The sequence below is a fragment of the Styela clava genome, chromosome 9 (assembly GCF_964204865.1).
Source record: "Styela clava chromosome 9, kaStyClav1.hap1.2, whole genome shotgun sequence".
NCBI lineage: Eukaryota > Metazoa > Chordata > Ascidiacea > Stolidobranchia > Styelidae > Styela > Styela clava.
In genome coordinates this window covers 16,438,488-16,458,607 of record NC_135258.1, presented here as the reverse complement: position 1 = coordinate 16,458,607, position 20,120 = coordinate 16,438,488, and the positions used below count along the sequence as shown (strand labels likewise).

At 31.9% G+C, this 20,120-nt stretch overlaps 1 protein-coding gene across 2 annotated transcripts; it reads left to right on the top strand.

The window, feature by feature from the left end:
- The first annotated feature begins 25 nt into the window (after positions 1-25).
- LOC120340127 (exocyst complex component 6B-like) lies at positions 26-19,703 on the top strand. Of its 2 annotated transcripts, XM_039408383.2 has the most exons (17): positions 26-301; positions 1,080-1,245; positions 2,120-2,304; positions 3,079-3,283; positions 3,980-4,351; positions 7,496-7,695; positions 8,608-8,728; positions 9,252-9,323; positions 9,709-9,895; positions 10,769-10,895; positions 12,263-12,374; positions 12,916-13,077; positions 13,481-13,633; positions 14,414-14,555; positions 15,253-15,439; positions 16,009-16,121; positions 17,662-19,703. In XM_039408383.2, the coding sequence occupies exons 1-17, from the start codon at positions 177-179 to the stop codon at positions 17,727-17,729; spliced, it is 2,697 nt and encodes an 898-aa protein (XP_039264317.2). In that variant the 5' UTR covers positions 26-176; the 3' UTR covers positions 17,730-19,703. The 2 variants fall into 2 exon arrangements, with proteins under 2 accessions (XP_039264317.2, XP_039264319.2); XM_039408385.2 differs by lacking the exon at positions 17,662-19,703 and having other exon boundaries at positions 16,009-17,474.
- Positions 19,704-20,120: the final 417 nt, after the last annotated feature.

The following is a 20,120-nucleotide window of genomic DNA, read 5'->3' as shown; positions in this document are numbered from 1 at the left end:
CGGGGTTAAAGGTCACGAAAATATAAGATGGTCACTGCCCAAATCGTTTGTTTTTGATTAAAAAGTGGGTAAGTTGGCAGGCGTAAATTAGTCCTCCCTTAGTTCTGTAGTCGATCGGAGATCTGCCGTCTTCCACAATGTCGAGCTAGGCCTGGAACTGTTACTGAAATCAGGCTATGGATATCCTGGAGGATGATGTAATTTCAGGAGGAGATCAGGAACTTGATACTGATCGCGAACACGAGCGGATACTGAAGGAAATTGAAACAACTGACACAGCCTTCATCGGAGCATCGTTAAGGTGCCACATACAGACATATTTCATTAGACCACACACGTGTGCTTCTCTAACGTTTTTTCCCCATCGGGTGATTTGTACATACCGGTAACTTGCATAATTTTGGAGTTTTATACGGCAAGTAGCGCCGTTCAGTCAGTTTTTCATCAACTTCCTGACTTCTGGACTTCACTCTCAGCGACAAAAAAATCTCTAGCACTATTCTAATGCTAACCCTATGATTTTCACACCATAAAAAATGTCAGAATGTGAAACTTTTCCTTGAAGATACAATTTCTGAATTCAATGAATTTGCTATGTCTGTAGCCTATGTCAGTATGTCCAGAATTATCATTATTCAAACATTCAAAGTCGAAATTTTTCAGTCTCCAGCTCCCTAACAACCTGTCTGCATGCACACATTTGCACATTTCAGGGTTCTGTATACTTCTCTGCTGTGCCGAGACTACAAAAATTACATTGTTATATAGATGAGCATGGATGTATTTAAGGATTTTTAATTAGGGGAATAGGCTACCATTGTTGATGTATTATAAATTTATAAATAAATCAGATTTAACTTAACTTGGACTGTCATTACCACAAAATTACGAACTGTAAAGTCATGACGAAACTTTTGAGATGGATAAAAGATACAATATTCTGCCAAATTTCAGCTCATTATTTCCATTTTTTCTTAGTTTTTGACAAGAACATACGGTATGTTGCGCGATTGGCGATTTGTAATATATTTATTGTTTTTGCTCATTTTTTCTTAAATTAGAAAAATTTCTATTTACAGGGCCGTGTGTGAAGGAAGTGATCATGACAAATTTCTACAAAAGCTTGACCAACGAATCAAACAACATGATAGAGATATAGAACGTTTGTGTAATTTTCATTATCAAGGCTTCATTGAATCAATCACTGAATTGATAAAAGTTCGTGGAGATGCTGAGAAATTGAAGGTATCAGACCCATAGTATTTTTCATTTTATCATTCCAATGTGGTATTTCTTAGATTTTCAAATTTTATTCTTATTATTCTATAATAAGCTTTCAAGAGGTGTGTTGTAAAATTTCAAAATTTTAGTTACTGGGAACCTTATTTTGTGCTTCTAATAAATACAAAGACAACTTTTTTACATTAGAAAAAGTTCTTACAGTTCAGATTTCATTCCTTTAACAGTATTCTTGAAAGTTTTTTATAGCAAAATTGTGATGCTTACCTATATTTGTACCTGTATCAATGAAAAACATGTTGTCCAACTGTAAAGGGATTTTAAGGAAATATAATATAATATTCCCACATTCCAACTAGAGATCAAATTTAGCTTTGTAATATGATGTGAAATAATCATGCCATACCAATTGAAGGCTACCGCCAGATATATTCTGGTCGTTTCGTACATCAGGGGTTCCTAACTGGGGGTAAATTTATTTGTTTGGGGTTACTATGACCAACCTTAGTGTAAATTTCGCTAGTAAAAAATTTGCCTATTTCTCTGCTACAAGACTTGCAGCTGTTTGACTATTCTATCAATACAGAGTACAGAGTCTCTCTGTTTATCTGTTTTGAATGAAAACGAATGCTATTCATGTTTACTTGACAAAATCAATTGTAGACATCTGATTCCTCAATTCTTCATTGAAATTCATTCTTTCTCCGCTGATTTTGCCCAGGATTAATTGTAAGTGTTGGAAGAAGTGAAAATTAATTTAATAAAATGTATAAAAAATGGGGGTGAACTTTACTTCTGAAATAGGCATAGAGAGATTAAAGTTGAGAACTCCTGTTTTACATTTAACTTTGTGTATTACAATACGATTTCCTTTTCTTAGAATCAAGTTGTTTTGATAAATAATGAGCAGCAAGAGTCTGGTAAGGAATTATGCAGAAAATGTCAAGATTTAATTCAATGTAGATTGCAACAACGGAATATTGCTTCTGCCATTGATGAATTAACTATGTGTTTACCTGTTCTACAAACATATGGGAAAATGCAAGACCAAATAAAAGCTGGGAGGTAATATTAGGTTAATGTTAGAGTAGAAATGGTAAGCATTTCATTTGGTGTTCTTTCGATTTTAGGATATTTGCTGGAAATCAATTTTTTACTTAAAAATTGCCTATATGCAACTGGTTGCTAACAGCAAAATCATTATTCACTGAAGATTGGGCCTTGATATGGAGTGACATAATCACGGCGACTGTTTCAGAAGCTGTTACTCCATAAATTGGGATTTCGATTTTGAACCCCCTCCCTTTAAAAATCCAGCCTTTGCCCATGAGCCTAGTCTTATTTCATTGTGGATATCTGTAATTTTCTGGCTTTTGAAAAAATGCTTTTTAAGAAATTTTCATTGATTGTACCAACTACCATCTATAACTGATTTGTACTTTTGTACTTTGGAATGTTTTTGAGTATTACAACATCGATTAGTCATTGTTTCCTAGTTGTTCTTATTCTGAGTTTACGATTCTTTCCTGTCCTGGCACAGTCATTTATAACTCAATTCTTGGAATTTCACGACTATGTTTGCTTCATATAATTGTGTATGACAAAAACAATAAAACATGATTGTTTGGGATGTCCGATTTGAGACATTCAACAAAGAAAAAGTAACTGATATTTATAGTATTTTACTGTACAACTTGTTGCTACCACAAAAAAAAATTATATATGTCAAATTTTATGATGTTATATTCAGCCTAGATTATGTTTTTGCTGCCTAATTATGGTATCAGCTTGCATGTTATAGTCTCATATTCTCTGACATCTAATATTCATATTTTACAGGTACTACTCTGCTTTGAAAACGCTTGAAAAATTGGAACATACTTATTTGCCACCTGTTCATAGGTATAGATATTGTGAGATTATGATTGAAAATATTCCGAAAATCCGAGAGCATATCAAAGAAGTTTCAAAATCTGAATTGAAAGATTTTCTTGAAGTTGTACGTAAAAATTCACCGAAGATTGGAAAACTTGCAATGTGTCAGGTATAATAGAAGTTCAAAAATATATTTAAAATGGGAATTCCTACCTAAATTCAAACAATGGTAATTATTTTCAAATTGAAATATCTTGTTTTTCATTTCTTGCCTTCTGTGTCGACTCAAAAATCCAAGTTGTTGGTTTTTTTTGTTAATAGAATTTTTTGTGAAAAACTCTGTTAGTTTTGTAAATAGTATTATTAACTACAACTTTGAATTAGATTCTAAATCTAGATTTATCACAATAAATATTTTACTGCTAACTTTCAATATTTATTCTAAATAACAGTAACAGTAAGTAGGTCAAGATTCTTTCAATAGCAGTAATATCGTTTTCATTCAAGATAAGGGGCTCCCGAAGTATGCGAACCAAGATGGCGGAAATCGGAATGTAATATGTGTACTAGGTTAGGGTTAGGCCATAATTTTAGGTATAAATATTACGGGAGGCTTTTGGCTAGTCTTCGAACTGATAATAGGACTAAAATAAGGAAAATTGGAAAAAAATTATCGCCTAACCCTAACCTGTTACCCGTGTTACGTTCCGATGTCCGCCATCTTGGTTCGCATACTTCGGGAGCACCCAAGATAATTATTGTCATCTTAGTTGTTGCTTAGATTATTGAAGTATTTGAAATACATACACAAAAACTATCTAATACTTTGCAATAGAGATTACATTTTCTTGGTTTTTCTCACCAGGTTGATCAGGAAAAAAATTTCAAGTTATCTGAAGCAGATGGAGCTAGAACGAGCAACAACTTTCTACTCGGTCAAGAAAGTCTAACGGAAGTCGATCGACACCTAATGTCAAACAGCCATAAAACGTCAAGTAAAAAGAAAAGAAAAGCACCCAAGAAAAATCCTCCAGAATCCAATATAAGAATTAATCCTTTTGATCAGTCTTATGACGACTTGAATTCCTCGAATCCTTTCGCGGAAACTAATGGAATTTCTTCTAATCCATTTGCTGAAGAAATTACAGATGAAACTGATGGTAATCCATTCGCGGAAGGTGATGGAATCACAGATGAGCATGATAACGCCAAACAATTATTAAGTGAGAATTCCAAGGTCAGTATCTTTTTTTTTTTGATATAATGGTGGAATTTTCTATAGCGCAAGGAATTTTTTCGAAAATAGCTCTGGAATAATACATGAGATCAATCAATCTGATATAAACGTGTTCCCGTATGTCATATAAAAGTTTTCTCATAAAATAAAATAAAACAGGCAAAGTCATTTAGTGAAATACAATACACTGCAGGACTTCACCGTAGGAAAATTAAAATAAAAAAGATAGCTTTTTGGCGACTTCTTCAGATAATTTAAAAATCAATTGGTCTAGCCTAGTAGTTGGCGGAAAGCCTTTTTTTTCGAAACAACGACAACAAAATGATCCATAGGTGTCCAATAATTTGTAGTATAAAATCTGTGCGGGACTTTGTGAACTTTGTTCATAGGAAGATATACATATATTGAAAGGAAATGAATTAGTTGTTGTATGCTCTGTTTGAATCATGTTTTTGCAGTTCACAACCTCACAATAATGCAATGCCTATCATGTCCAAAACATTTTTATATATACAATATATTATTGATTTTTCTTGATTAGAATTTGAAACAAAATTCTAATCTATTAACAATAACTCTGGTTTGAAGACGCATGTTTTGGAATTGTTACAGAATATGAAATCTATAACGTTTTTGGGGGGATGCCATTCGACTGATTGTGGTCTGTAAAGAACAGTGCCAGCCAGAATTACCATTTTTTTTACAAAATTGAATTAATCTATGATAATAATTAGCAATATTTGTGCGATTTAGCACATACAGTTTCGAGCTTTGGCATCCTTCTTCTGGAATAATATATTACTATATTATATATTAGTGATAATTTGTCTTTACTTATTACACAAGCACATTAGTAGCATTACTTTTCATGCAATTTCAAGGAAAATAGTGTAGAAAGTGAGCAAACTGAAGATGATTTCACAAAAGATGAATCTGTAAATTCTGTAAAGACTGTTACAAATGCAAAACAAAAAAACACATCTATACTCGAATTGGAAAATTCCTTCAATGAAGCTGATGCAAGAGATGATATAGCTAATGAAACTGATCCCCAAAATTCGTTATCTAATGAACCTGAAGCCATTCAAAATGAAGCACCCTCAAATGCTGCACATAGTATGTCCAGTAGTCCACCTGGCAATGAACTGGCTCCATTTCCAGTCGCCCCACCTCGCCGTAAAAAGAAAAAAGAAAGAAAAGAAAAAAGCGGTCCAGGGAATTCGAAACCACCTGATCAACCTGCTTCAAATGGTTGTTTTAAAAGTGAATCGAAATCAAGTCGAAAAAAATTAGGATTGGATTTCGATACTCAAAATCATGTTGATTTATCCTTCGACTCCTATATTGGGTTCTCGTCCCCGATTGAATCAAAAAACAGATCAGTATCAAATGAAGCTCGATCTCAACTTCAAAAGCTCTGGCAAGACAAACCAACAGATGGATATCCTATTGTATTACAAGTGGGTCTTGACTAAATCGAACTTGATAATTCAAAAGAGTGTGATTTAATAATTATTTCTGTTGGTAATTAACTGTGATTTTTGTATGTGAATAAAATTTGAAAAATGAAATATGATTGAATATAATTCACAATTCTATGTCTGCTTTCTTTCATGTATGTCATCCTCAAAATATATAGATAAATATTTAATTTCTATAAATTGTGTGAAAAATTTTGATGTTGTGGGATAAAGTCGGAAATTATACATTAAATCCTTGCAACGAAAAGTATTTTTATATGTCGGTTGACTTGTGAAGTGATCCTATTTACAATCAAAGTATTTCCTTATTATTTAGCCTCTGTCATGTATGAGCAATTGATGAAGGGTGCCACCCATCCATGGTACGTCAATGTCATTTGGCAGATATAGTCTCTGATATCAACTATGCAAATATGATGACTCACTTTGCCCTTGACAAATAATCTAATATAAAACATAGGTTACTTGTTATAATGTTATTATCTTGTTCATTTATATATTTTGATCCATTCAATATTAAACACACTAGAGATTGAGTGGTGTCACTTATGTAAGATTTATTCCTGTGCATTGGTCAGCGATAGTTTTCTTCTTTTATTATGACTCATATTCATTGTTGACATTGGTTACTGACGGAATTTTCACGCATGCAAATATATGCTGCCGCGATCTTGTTATAACATAAAGTGCTACTCATCTTTTAAATTAGCATTACTGTATTTTCCGCAAAAATTTAAATTAATTGCGGAGATATGTGATGATATAATTTTCTTGATTTTATGAATCATTTTAAATAGTTTCATTAAAAATTTTGTTATTTGGGGACTTGGGTGTATAATTTTCTTGATTTTATGAATCATTTTAAATAATTTCATTAAAAATTTTGTTATTTGGGGACTTGGGGACTGTATCAGTCTGTCTGTAAATATGGTGGTCAAACAAAAAAATAAATGGAACAATGTTTATCTCATTCTGCCTAATTCATTTTTAGGAATTTACAATAATTTGTTCAAATCTCATTTTGAACTTCAAATTCATTATATATATATTCCATATTCCAAAATGTTAATTTACAATATACTTAGAATACTTTAATCAGTTTTTGGCCATTCCTTATTGCCTGGGACCCCTTATGTGAGAGTAATCACTTTCAATTTGGTGGATGAAAGTGAAAACTGTAAGTGAAAACACTACAGTGCTTTGAGATAACTTACATAAAATTTTAATCCGTAATTTGATGAAATTCTAGCTGCTTGTATATGCTGGACGCCGGTATTAACTGCCAATTCATGCAAAGTGCGATCATGACCATGAGGGCCAGTAAATTGATTCATTTATTAATTTCATTTTGTATATTTAATTTTCATATGTGTGAAATTTTCTCTGTTAATTGAAATTCTTTTACAATTGCCATAAAGTTTAAACAAATTACAGTATTTGACATTGCTATTCTGAAATCTTTATCTCATCTTGATTATTTAAAATTGTACAAGAAAATATAATTTGTTTCATATGCTTCATATGCTTTATACTGATAATAAGGAAAGACTCATTTTTATGTATGATTATAAAAAAATCATATTCTTCTAATACTAAAATATTTCATAATATGTATTCTTCCTTAAAATTTGAGAATATAATTGTATACTTAAATATTTTTCAGGACGTTTCACCTTCAGATTTGATTGACTTTTCACCAGTTTATAAATGTCTACATATATTTGGAATTCTCAAGTTTCGTGATCAGTTTGAAAAATATTATAGAATTCAGAGAAGAACTCAAGCTGAAATTGCATTGCAACCACCCAACAATATGCATGAAAGTTTAGAAGGTTACACATCGTTTTTCCATCAAATTGTTGGGTAAGTGAGTAGTGAATAGTTTACTTCTTAACCTGTAGCAATTGAAGTATACCTGTGGTGCTGTTCGATCTTTATTATATGACGCATTTACACTTCTTTTGCTCTGAACAAGGCTCTACATGACCAACCACTAATATGCACAGAGCTACTTTACTTTGGAAGGATCAGGTTGGCATTGCCTACTCAATTTATTACACTCTGTGTGAAGTGGTGGACATGGGATATGACCTGACACTTTCGATGCCATCATAGTTTAGTTTAGCAATTTAACCACTAGGCCATCACGCTTTAATGATATTAACTGAATAGTATTCACATAGTTAGAAAAAATTATTGTTGTATAAAAAGCAGTAAGAAGTTTGAACACAATTTCCGATAAAAATTTGCTGTGCATGTGCTGTGCTGTGCAAGTCAAATTTCCGATAAAAATTTGCTGTGCTGTGCAAGTCAAATTGCACGGCCTGTCGCAAGGTACATAATTTTGTTCCAAGCACTATTTTGAGGAGCCATCAACAGAAAAAAGAAACATTTACAAGCTGCTTAGGAAGGCAGTTTTATGATGAGGAGAGATGAAAAAACTTTGTGCTTTCGTAGTATGGCGCACAACCTGAACATATTATCTATACGAGGTGCGCCATCTTGGTGCACATACTATCAGAGCGCCAAAAGTATATAGAACCCTTATTAACATTGTACAAGCAGTTACTGGTATCTAATGATATGTAAAGAGCTTCTATTATTTTGGAAGTTTTGAAATCTTTTCGGTTCGGCTTTGACTACCCAAACGCTCTAACCGCCTGGCCTATCTTGATTTCTGATGTCCTCATGAAACCAGAAAAATGCTTTTCAGCAATGAAACCAAGTATAATACACATCACAATTGTTTCCTCATTTCTTTCATTTTTATTCCAGTTTCTTTGTTATCGAAGACCACATTTTACACACTGCAAACAATCTTGTTGATCAAGCCTATATAGATAGCTTATGGGACATGGCCCTGTCGGAAATCGTAGCTGTTTTGAGAACGGATTCTGTGAGTGATTACATTAAAACTTGTTTGTTTGAGGTAAAAAATAATAGATAAACTGACATGATTAACAATATGTCGGCAACACGTTGCTTTGTGTCTTTGATTGTAATGGCATACAGCGATGGCGAAATCGAATAATTTCTGCTTCAAGATGAACATTGATTTAATTGGCTCTCCATTATTTACCATTTTTGGAATGAATTAAAAGGTTTGTTACTGTAAGAATCAAAAGGGCTATTCTGAATCATTCCCAAAGTGGGTAATTTAAAGTATCAACATAACAAAGTTGATTTGAGTATTTGATTCATTATGGATATCCCTTTCACAGATTTAATTGTTATTCTTTTACCGTTTTCAATGCTATTATTTACTTTTCTCTGAAACTCTCAAAATTTTCTCTCTGAACTGTAAGTGTTTTTGTAAGGTATACACTATACAGTAATAGGATGTTGTGTCAATATAAAATACCTTTATGCCTATATAGGTACTCTTCCAAATAATTTACATCTTTAAATTTTTTTAACAGGATTATTGTGGAGATGCAGATATGTTGATGGCAGTGAAAAATCATATTGTTATATTTGCCGACACATTGAAGGTTTGTTGTTTATTTACTTAATTAGTGTTTCAGAATGTATTTTTAAAAGTGTCCTAAAAATAAGGATGGTATTGAAGATTAAGTAATTTTCTAATTTGATATCTTGATTGCAATCATGAGAATTCAAAAATGTCAATTTATGCAGAAGAAGCACTAGCTAGGATTATTTGGACTCGCTAGGATTATTTGGACTCTTAAAAACACTAATAGCATTCATTTTTGAAATTCGTTTTATCTGTAGTTTACCAAGCATCACTAGGACATAGTGAAACACCATAATGCATCTATATTTCATGAGTTTATTATGTCGTAACTCGTAATGTTGTTAAATGAACTAAGCTTATTTCATTTTGACAATATTTTCTTATTCTAACTTTTTTGACAGGCATACGGTTTTGATGTTGACCAATTATTTTCATTACTGATTGAAATGAGAGAGCAGTACAGTGATATTCTACTGAAGAAATGGTCAGGAATTCTTCAAACTATCTTCGATGAAGATAATTATACACCAATTCAAATAACCAGCGACACAGAAGAAATGGAATTGTTATCTTCATTTCCTTATGAAGGTTGGTTGATTGTTCCTATTTGTATTTCATTTTTTTTCCTGTCAAATAATGGTTTGTTCACACCTGTAGGATTGGGGTCGAGATTTGGAGTTTGGTTTGTTTTTATTGGTATTGCAGTCAGAATCGAAGTCATATTTTCAAACTTACCAAAGCTGGAATAGCAATTTTGAATTCTTCGGAGTCGAACTACAGACTTTAATGATGTTAACCAAATTCCAAACAGAAATTCAAAATGCAGCTGACCAAGTATTAAAAACAACCAATCAAAGAAGGATTGCAAAAAGCAAAGTTTTTGATATCAAAATTTGGTTTCCTCTGTGTTTAGTTAAAAAAAATTCAATCTAGAAAATGAAACCCGGGCTGTGTCGACAATTGTACCAACCCAAAAACAGGTCGTTTCATAGATGGTTTGGAGTCTTTCTCTATCTCTATATCCTATTAATTTTGTAGTTTGGAACAATTTCTTCAATTTCTAAATAATTCTCAATGATTTATGCAGTGTTTAGTTTACCACATTCAATTATATGGTGTTATTTTCTTTCCTTATTCAATAGTCAAGTTTCACTGAAATCTCAAACATTTTAGTCATTCCTCTTTGTATAATAATACCTTGGTACTATAACTTTTTTTTTCATCTATGAATCTATCAAGGTTTTCATACAAATCCATGCAGAGAGAAAAGTCATTTTGTCTTCTTCTCATGCTTTTTAAGCAAATTGTCGTGCGTTTTTTATTATTATTGCCATTGAAATCTAATATCTTGTAACGGATGTCATATATCAATTTGAAGAACAACAATGTTCACTCACATTCATTATATTGCAGCTATTTGGAGTCTTGTACTTATATCTAATCTATTTCTATTTGTTCTAGATGTTGAATTTATAAAAGCAAGTTTTCCGAAACAACTTCCATTTTCAAGATTTGTTCCGAGAGTGTTCAATGAAATCAAAAGTTTTGTTAAAGCTTGTCTTGAATATTGTGAAGACCTTCATCTAAGGTACATCTTATTATTACATTACCTCTTTATATTGCTACCAAGTTGTATACATCGTTTGCTCTAAGAAAGGTACAGCACACCAACTCTAAATGGAGACATCTTTGAGAAAATATATTTGCAAACATTGAAATACCTAGAGCTATTGATTAAAGGTGATGCATTACAAGCCAACAAATACTGACTGACTTACGGCTTAAAGCGGTTAAAGTCAGTAAAATCAGAAAACAGAAATTCGAAACACTAGACAAACACCATATGGATGCATGAAATTCTGATTTCTTACTTTTTCAGGTCAATGTAGCGTGTAGGCCTATAAGTTAGCTTTCCATAGCTAGGATGATAACATACTGGTTATCTTTTAAAAAAATATGATTCAAACCCAGGCCAGGCCTATAATATAATGCAATTTTTTAACAAACATCTAAGTTATTTCGATATGACTAAGTTTCTGTATCAGCAACACAATGTTGTTACTGCTGATACAGATCAAGAACAACTAAGAATGCCACCACATGCTGAAGCTTACTTTCAACATTGTTAGCCATTATTAAAATTCTAAGGTTTTACTTTATATCGAATATTTGTGTTTTGAAATTATTTTTATTAATTTGTAAGAGTCATTTTCATTACTTATTGACATCCACAATTCAATTAGTGAAATGTGCGATATTTTTTTTATGCCAAGCTATTTTACTCCCAAAGTGTTGCACAAAATTTCAGTAACTATAATCATTTTAGATTCAATCATCTCATTCAATCACCAGCACTTCCCTTTGCTTTGTTTCATAATATTTGCCAACCTTATCATAGCAAATTGCAATTCAGTGTTGGAACAATGACTAATGTGCCACTAACTGCTGAAACAATCATTTTTATACAATGATGTTGTATGTGTGCATGAATTCATTTCTATCAACAATTTCCCTTATCAATTTGGCGTTGAAATTTGTCTTCCGCTTTCCATCCAAATCAAATTGTCCTTTACTGTCAGCTGTCTGAAAGTGTACATATATGGTCTTGGATCGTTTTGCTAAATTTTCGTTATTGTGGTTGTTAAGGGGAAAATCGCCTTTTTTCTTCAATAAATAGAACATTTAATTTCTAATTTCAGTACTTCGAAGGCTAGTTTAGTTTTTTTTTTTTTTCAAATGTTCTCAAATTTTTCCCAAAACTACCAAATCTCTGTGTGCTGGAATATCAAATTAAACTCCTTGATACATTGTACATTATTACATTACTGCAGTTAAACCTAACCCAATTCAAGATTGCACATTTGAAAATATTATTTTAGAATGCATATATGAAAATAGATTGATTGGCCATCCCTGAATGATATTGAATTATTTATATTTTTTTGATGATTCTAGTTCAACAGAAGTGGATGACATGATACGAAAATCTACCAATTTGTTATTAACAAGAACATTGAGTACTGAACTACAGAAACTCGTACAGAAGCCAACTCTTGGACTCTTGGAGGTGTGTTATTTGAAATTTAGAAACCAGTTTTTAATTAGTACCTATGTCTTTTCTGTTTGTAAATTTTTGACTTTCTAGAAATATGTTTTGTTTCACATGGCCTGAATTGTTTTATAAACAAACAACTTTTTGAGTTTTAAATTTTGTTGTGTTTATGTTCCGTTGAAAGTCATGCATTTTCGAGGGAATTGCTGCCAGACAATGTTCAAAGTGGTGTATGTATTTCCTATATTTGTGAAGTTTTTTTCCAAACTATAGAGTTTAGGATCCGGCAGCCGAATAGTGAATTTTTGATATATTTGCCATTTAATTCATTAAAAGGGAGAGAAGCCTATATCATGTTTTCTTGCAATAATTATTCAAAATGTTCTGAATGAATCAGTGTGGTTTGGATTCTGGAGGGGAGTCCTAAATTACCTAACTATCGGTATATGCACAGAGTGCCACAATTTCTTAGTTTAAAATCTATTAATAAAGCGATCTGCCATGAGCGATTTAATTCTTTTAAATATATACTGATGAATATATTTTCATATTTTAGCTTGTACAAATCACAATCAACACGTCATACCTGGAGAATTCATGTAGTCATGTGGAAGAATTTGTTCATAGCATAACAGGTGTAGATTCCTCTGCATCACACACTGCTAAACTTGTTGGAGTATCTACTTTCAAAGATGCTAGAAGTGAAACTGAGTCTCAGGTGCGTTGTAGCAAAGACAAAGTTTATTTTGATTTTTTGATGTTTGGATAGGAATGCTGTTATTGTGATATCCATCTGTTATCTGCTAACTTGTCTCTTAATTGTTCAAGCAGTTATTTTGCTTAAGGTATCACATTCTGTTGTGATTTCTGAAAAGTGCTCTCTCAGATAGTTTCAAAATTGTATTTATTTTCTATTTCATTGAAATATGACAGTTTTGCATATGTTCAAATTGTCTGTAAAAACCTTTTTTGAAGCCTTTAAATTATGACTCTTCCAATTTTGACAGATTAGTACATTTTTCTGGAAATATGAATAGTTTGCCCTGTCTGATGCATCTTGAACTTGTGATATTTTCACTGTTTTTTCTATTTCTTTTGACCGAGAAACTTATATTTTTTAGATTTATATCAAAGTCAACAGTAAAGTCGATGAATTTTTTGAACTGGCTGAATATAACTGGAGCATGTCAGAAGCAATGGGAACTGCAAGCAGTTATTTATTGGATTTGATTGCTTATCTAAGACATAATTTCAGAGTTTTCAGTCACTTACCAGTAAGTACATTATTTATGTATGTGGAACAAATAGATAAAATCATATTGAATCAAGGCTCTGGAGTCTGGTGGAATATTTTATTCTGAGACATTCAAAGGACATTTCCGGCTCGGACTCGATGTTGTCAGAAATATTGAGACAGACACCACCGCTGAATTCCAAGAAAATGAAATTTTGATTACAAAAATCTGTAGTCACCTTTTTAGGTATGAAATTTCAAGTGTGACTGAACAATTCATAATTTCGACTTTAGCTTTGACTCAGGGAGTTTAAATTTATGATTCAGACAGACTCCAATTCCAACATTTATAAAGATATGTTAAATAACCACTGCCTAGTATATATTTAATTTACTGAAACTGTGTACTATGAATTAGATATCGATTTGCTCTGAAGTGGACATTTTTCAAATACTGTTTTCCTTATCTGAAATCAGTTTGACACCAATCTTCAAATATTGATTTTGTTTTTGTTTTTCCAAATTTTTTTGACTATCATGCAGTCCAATGATTTTTAAAAAGTAATACATACCGAGTAACAGACCATTTAATGTCCTAGAACCAATCGAAATAAATTGTTTGTGTGTGAATTTTCCACAATTTTTAGGAAGATAATGGAAGTTCTAACTATCAGAATAACAATTTTTCAAATAAAATCATTCTAAACTGTCGCTGAAATAAAAAAGTTACTGAATTGAATACACACAATTTCATATGCACTTGAAATATTTTGTTCTTAGTCATGGTTTAACTTTTATAACAATATATTGTTATCTTCAGGAAAAGGTGGCACAAACCGCTTGTATGTCTGCCTGCAAACACATTGCAACCAGGTTGATGGAAACCTTGATGGATCGAGATATTCGACAAATAACAATGGCGGCTTTACAACAATTTAATCTTGATGTCATGCAATGCGAATGTGGGTACAACATGCTAAGTTTTAAAATATTTTGTCAAACTTGCGCTAAAATATTTAAACCATATTCTAAGTAAAAGGAATTTCAATAGAAAGTTAATCTATTGATAGATATAGAACGAGTGCCAAATCCGTGCAAATGCCACCCTGGCATTTAATTTTGCCACTGTTATTTTTGAAAGTACTGGAATATTTCAGTATGCCAGACCAACAATCTATCCTGGCCTTGCGTTCTAGTACCACCTTCTTTTTTGCTATATTCCTCTCAGTATTGGTTCCCACGTGTAAATCTAATTAAATTTCCTAATATGTCAGTGCTTGGTTGCAACTTCTATCCGTTCAATTCACACTTTTAACTTAGATGCCTATGACCTTCCTACGAGCAAAGTTGTTTGAAAAACAATCATCAATATTAATAACCATTTAATTTATGTACTAACATCCATGTCGCAATGACTAACCTGGATGTAGTCTATAGCAATGGTTACCTGCAACTCTTTTCAGTTGGGGGGTTACATAACCTTGCTTCAAGCAAAGTTTTATAAATAACAATCAAACAATATATGATCAAATAAATTAATTGGTCAATTAATTCCAATTATGGAGGGTATATTACTGTATGCTGTCACGATTTCCTTTAATTAAACAATTAATTTCAGTTATTACTTCACCACTTACAAACGCTTTTTCTTGTTTTCAGTTTTTTCAAGTTCTGACCCAGTTCCAGGTTTTCAAGATGGAGTTTTGCAGATGAGTTTTCTAGAACTTCGTCAATTACTCGATCTGTTCTTATCGTGGGATTGGTCATCATATCTTGCTGATTACGGGAGTGGAAACAGCAAATATTTGAGAGTCGGCCCTGCTACTGCATTGTCATTATTGGAAAAGTGAGTATTGTCTCTTATTTTCGAATTAATTACATTGTATGTACGATATACCCAGGATACTATTTACTTTGAGTAACAGCATTGGATGAAGTATATCGGAGAGAAACTGCAGACAAGAATTTATTGATTTTTCCCATTTAGTAATCCATGGTTACTGTAACATATTAAATCTGCTCTTTAAAATTCAATTCAAGTAATATCAATTATGATTTTCTACTTTGCATATCAAATTGTCATTAATTAGATTTTTCATGTTTTGAACCATAAAATTTTTTTTTGTCATACATTTATCAAACAGTCATTATATTTTATGAATTTCAAAAGAACACTCTGTGTCCAATTTGTTAGGGCGAAATATATACCTTGCCAAAACATTGTAACATTTATGCATGGAAATTATTTTCTTACCTATTGTCAGAGATACAGATTTACTCATATTTTCCAAATGCTGCAAACCTCAGTACAAATCTTTAAAAAAAAAAATTTAAAGCTCCTCATGTACATGCCAAGCACTGTATAAAGATAAATTTATTTATCTGATGTATTTACTTAAAATATTTTTTCTTTAGGATTCGTGAGGACAGCAAACGTCGTAATATATTTACATCATTCAACAGACAAGAACGGGAAAAGAAAAAACTCCTGGAAACTGTTTTAAAACAACTCCGTAATATTGTCAATGGTATGTCGGTGTCGTAGAAAAAAAATTTTCAAATGAGCTTCATTTACTAACATTGCTTTGAAAAGCATCTTAACGTGGTGATAGGTTTTCCTGAATAACGTTTAGCAGATACTTATGTGTAACACTTCAAATGTTGAGCGATACCTACCAACGTCTATGGTGCCACAGTCTTACCTCGTTAAAAATGAATCAATTGGTCATATTTAGTTCCTAATTTTGTAACTTTCTTAGAGCAAAGTTATTCAAAAAGACTTGCGAAATAATATTGCTGATAGCAACAGCATATATATCCTTGTATCTCTTTACTCACTCACTAGAGTTTTGAAAATGTTTGTTTATCTGGTTCGAAATTACATGACCATTGAGCATTTTCAATGCAATATGATATTATTGTTTAATCTCAGTATTCGTGCATTTGCTTTTAAACATTATATATTCCACTTTTTATCTTTTTTTTCTGATTGTATTTTATCTGAGGAAAACTATACTCTTGTTTCATTGAGCTTATATATAACAGCATGTTGGTAGCAAATTTTTAATTTCGCTTCTCCGCTGTATGATGTTGCCAAATGTTATATCAGCTTTATTCTTAATTTGGTTCTATTCTTCTGCCTACTTATAATTACTTAAAGTAACTCTTCCATTATTTAGGGAACGTATCGTTTACCTTGAGGATTATCAAATTGTAAAATGCATATATACATTCTGAAAATATATATTTGAATCCTCAATTTTTCCTAAACTTAGTGATAAGATTGATTTATAAAATATAATAAATACAATTAATATGCCGAGTTTCTCGCACCCAGTTTTTGAATGAGAATATTCTAACTTACTTGTAAATCAAGAGTTTACTATACTGAATATATCTAATTCAGTTACGAAAATTGTTTTTCCCTCGAGTGGGTCATATATACGCAGGGTATTATACACTTATAAATATCTATATATAGTGAGGAGGAATCTTATTCAGTAAAATTGCGAACATATATGGAATATACTCGTATAATCGAGTCTAATCATTACTTTTCATGACCTTCAAATTAACATTCTGAATTTGTGAATTTTATCTGTGTGCATCTTGTTTTCTTTATCTTAACTGATTTTCCATCTTAACATCTGATGTTTTCCTGGCCCTAAACATAATTTTCAATATTCGAAGAAGTGATTTGAACCATATAATTTGTCTTCAATTGTATTGTGATCGTGCCGCATTCTGTACATGTATTAGCATTTTATATATAAAACAACAGAATTACGTTAAATTGTATTTCTTATTATTTTGATTTTTCAATGCTGCCATGCAATCTTATAGTTTTTCTCAATGTAGAAAATTAAAAAATAACAGATGCATTTCGTTATTATTTGTCATCCTTTCATAGTTTCAGTGCAGAATGGGATTTTACTCAGCTTGGCACACAGAAAAGGGTCACTAATATGAAGGACAAAGTCTCGTTTTGGTGTGGTTCAAATCACTGATAATACTTGCTTCGTCTCTTGCTTTTCACGCTTTGATGCCAACTTGTTTTACTTTTGGCAGATTGGACCCTTCTCTGTGTGCCATATAATAAACTGAACAAAAAAAGACAGGAAAGGTTGCAGTATTAAAAGTACGGTAATCAACAACAAGATAGCGATGATCGAATATATGAACATTAAGGTGATTCTGTTTCAGTAACATTACGCCACTCAGTTAGCAGAAGCGCAGCTGAATTTCTTGGTAAAACATGTGAAAATATTTTGCTAACAACTGACCATAGGAACAATTTGAAATCAGCTAAATATATTAATCTAAGAAAACACTTTGGAGTGTATAAGCCATTAGTTCAGTAATGAAAATTAGATTAACAAACGACAATGGGATTCGGGACTGGCACAAAACTGTTCTTGGAAAGTCGTAATAATCAGCGAACTGGATCTTGTTTTCACATCAATAACTTTGACGTGGTTTTCTGAAATGAAGAAACCTGTTTTTTGAGTTCGATACAAAACCGAACTGGGTTCCTAGCATTTCGAGTCCTGTCACTCGTTGTCAGTGATTATAACAATAAGACATGAATTTGTTCTGTGCACTTTTGATTTTAAACAACCAGTAATGATATATTTATTCTGGTGATATTGAAATTGCGATGTTAGGGTGGGCACTCCTTCAATGATATGCAATGCATGATGTACAGATGTACCACACAATAAAAACAATTTGAGCATCATTGTATATCTTGGATGATGCAGCCTTTCCGCGACAGAGTAAATAAAATGAAACAGAGTAAATGTAATATAATACTCTGAATGCAAAGCGAATAAGTAGTTTAGTGATAGAAACCGACCACCAATATGATGATTGGACAGCTGGCTGCTGTTCTGAAACAAATATTCAACAATAACCTACAAGAGATATGAACTTCTGATAATTCATGACAAGCCGGTTTCAAAGTGGTCAACGTTCAGTGTTTCATGTTTTATTTTTCAATTTTTATAGGTGTGCCTTTTATTTTAAAATAAGTATATATTCATTTGCTATATTTGTGATACTGGTGCTTACAGGAGCTAAGTTGCAGTCACTGTATGTAAATTTCCTCATGAAAAATAACTTTGATTTTCACAACATACATGATAAAATTTTCAAATCAAAATATAGTTTCATAGGGCATTGCCTTGATTGTATCACACACTTATAGATTTAAGGGGGCTTTCGTGTTTTGAGCATACATGAGAATATGTTGTTCTAGTTAGTAAAAATGCTTCTAAATCTGTATACAACTTGTCACTGATATTTTTTCAAAAAAATTGAAGTGCTATTTTTCCACTGACATGTCATAAATTTTCTGCTGTATATATTGCTTGGCAAACCGTACGTACTTACCATGCTATATAATCTTGAGGTGTGCAATAACATATATATGGACCAATTTTGTGATATCAATGTTTTTGTGTCTGTAATAGTACAGGTAAATATACCCATTTTTTCACTTTTATACATTTCTTCTCATTGTTGAATTAATCTGTACATTGTGATTGTTTGTATGAAATCAATATCATGGCCACTTATATGACTTGCAACCAGGGTGGTAAAACCAAACGAATTTTTTACTGAACACTTGTTTTAGAGGGGTTTAACATGTTGGGATTGTTTAATATATCTTTAAATGCATCTTAAAATTAGGAAATCATCATCTAAATCAGTGTGTTGCAAACATTCAAAATCAAGTACACCCAAATAAGAACGCATTAAAAGTCGAGGCCGTTTCTAATTCGACATGTTGATATGAAATTTTCCACAATCCAAATCAATGTACTGTATTTTACAGACCATAAGGAGCACTTTAAATCTATTTTTTCTCAAAACATAATCTATTGCTACTTAATCCGTTTGGTTTGATCATCCCTGTTTCAAGCATTGTTTTATAGAAAACCCTACTTGAATATTTGACCCCCTCTCTATCCCCAATTGTATATTGTTTGTTTTCAAATAGTTGCACAACAATACTTTTGTATATATTTATAAATAACCGTTACGGTACTGACTTATGTATTGTATTTTATAGACTGAAATTATTGTTTGTGTGAAATGCAGAATACTAGTTTTTGTAAATAATAACAGTACATTCATATAAAGGAGTGAATATATATTATAATCCATGCTATATCATTTCATCATTACTGTGTTTTTGTTAGAAGTGCAAATCTGTTTTATTTAGGGAAAACTACTGGTTCTTATACCTACCTGGTCTCAGAAAACCTTCCTAAATATATCAGTTGATGGAGTGAGAATATTACTTTATCCATTGGCTCTTTCATAATCCAAAACCATTAGCTTGTATGTAACATAATAGTAAGCAAATCTGTACTCTACATTTGATTTCTATATTCCTCCTACCACTCAACAACAGTTCCTCCTAATTCAAGACTAATCATGCAAGACACATTTCTAATGAAGAAAATGATCTGAAGCTGCTCACAGAGTACATAGTTTCTCAGAATATTCAAAAACATTTGCCA

Bases quoted from the DNA above. Each gene is read 5' to 3' on its own strand.
- LOC120340127 (XM_039408383.2), top strand. From the start codon at position 177: ATGGATATCCTGGAGGATGATGTAATTTCAGGAGGAGATCAGGAACTT. The intron at 10,896-12,262 runs GTACATCTTATT...TGATGATTCTAG, and splicing joins TGTGAAGACCTTCATCTAAG to TTCAACAGAAGTGGATGACA. The intron at 13,634-14,413 runs GTAAGTACATTA...TGTTATCTTCAG, and splicing joins GAGTTTTCAGTCACTTACCA to GAAAAGGTGGCACAAACCGC.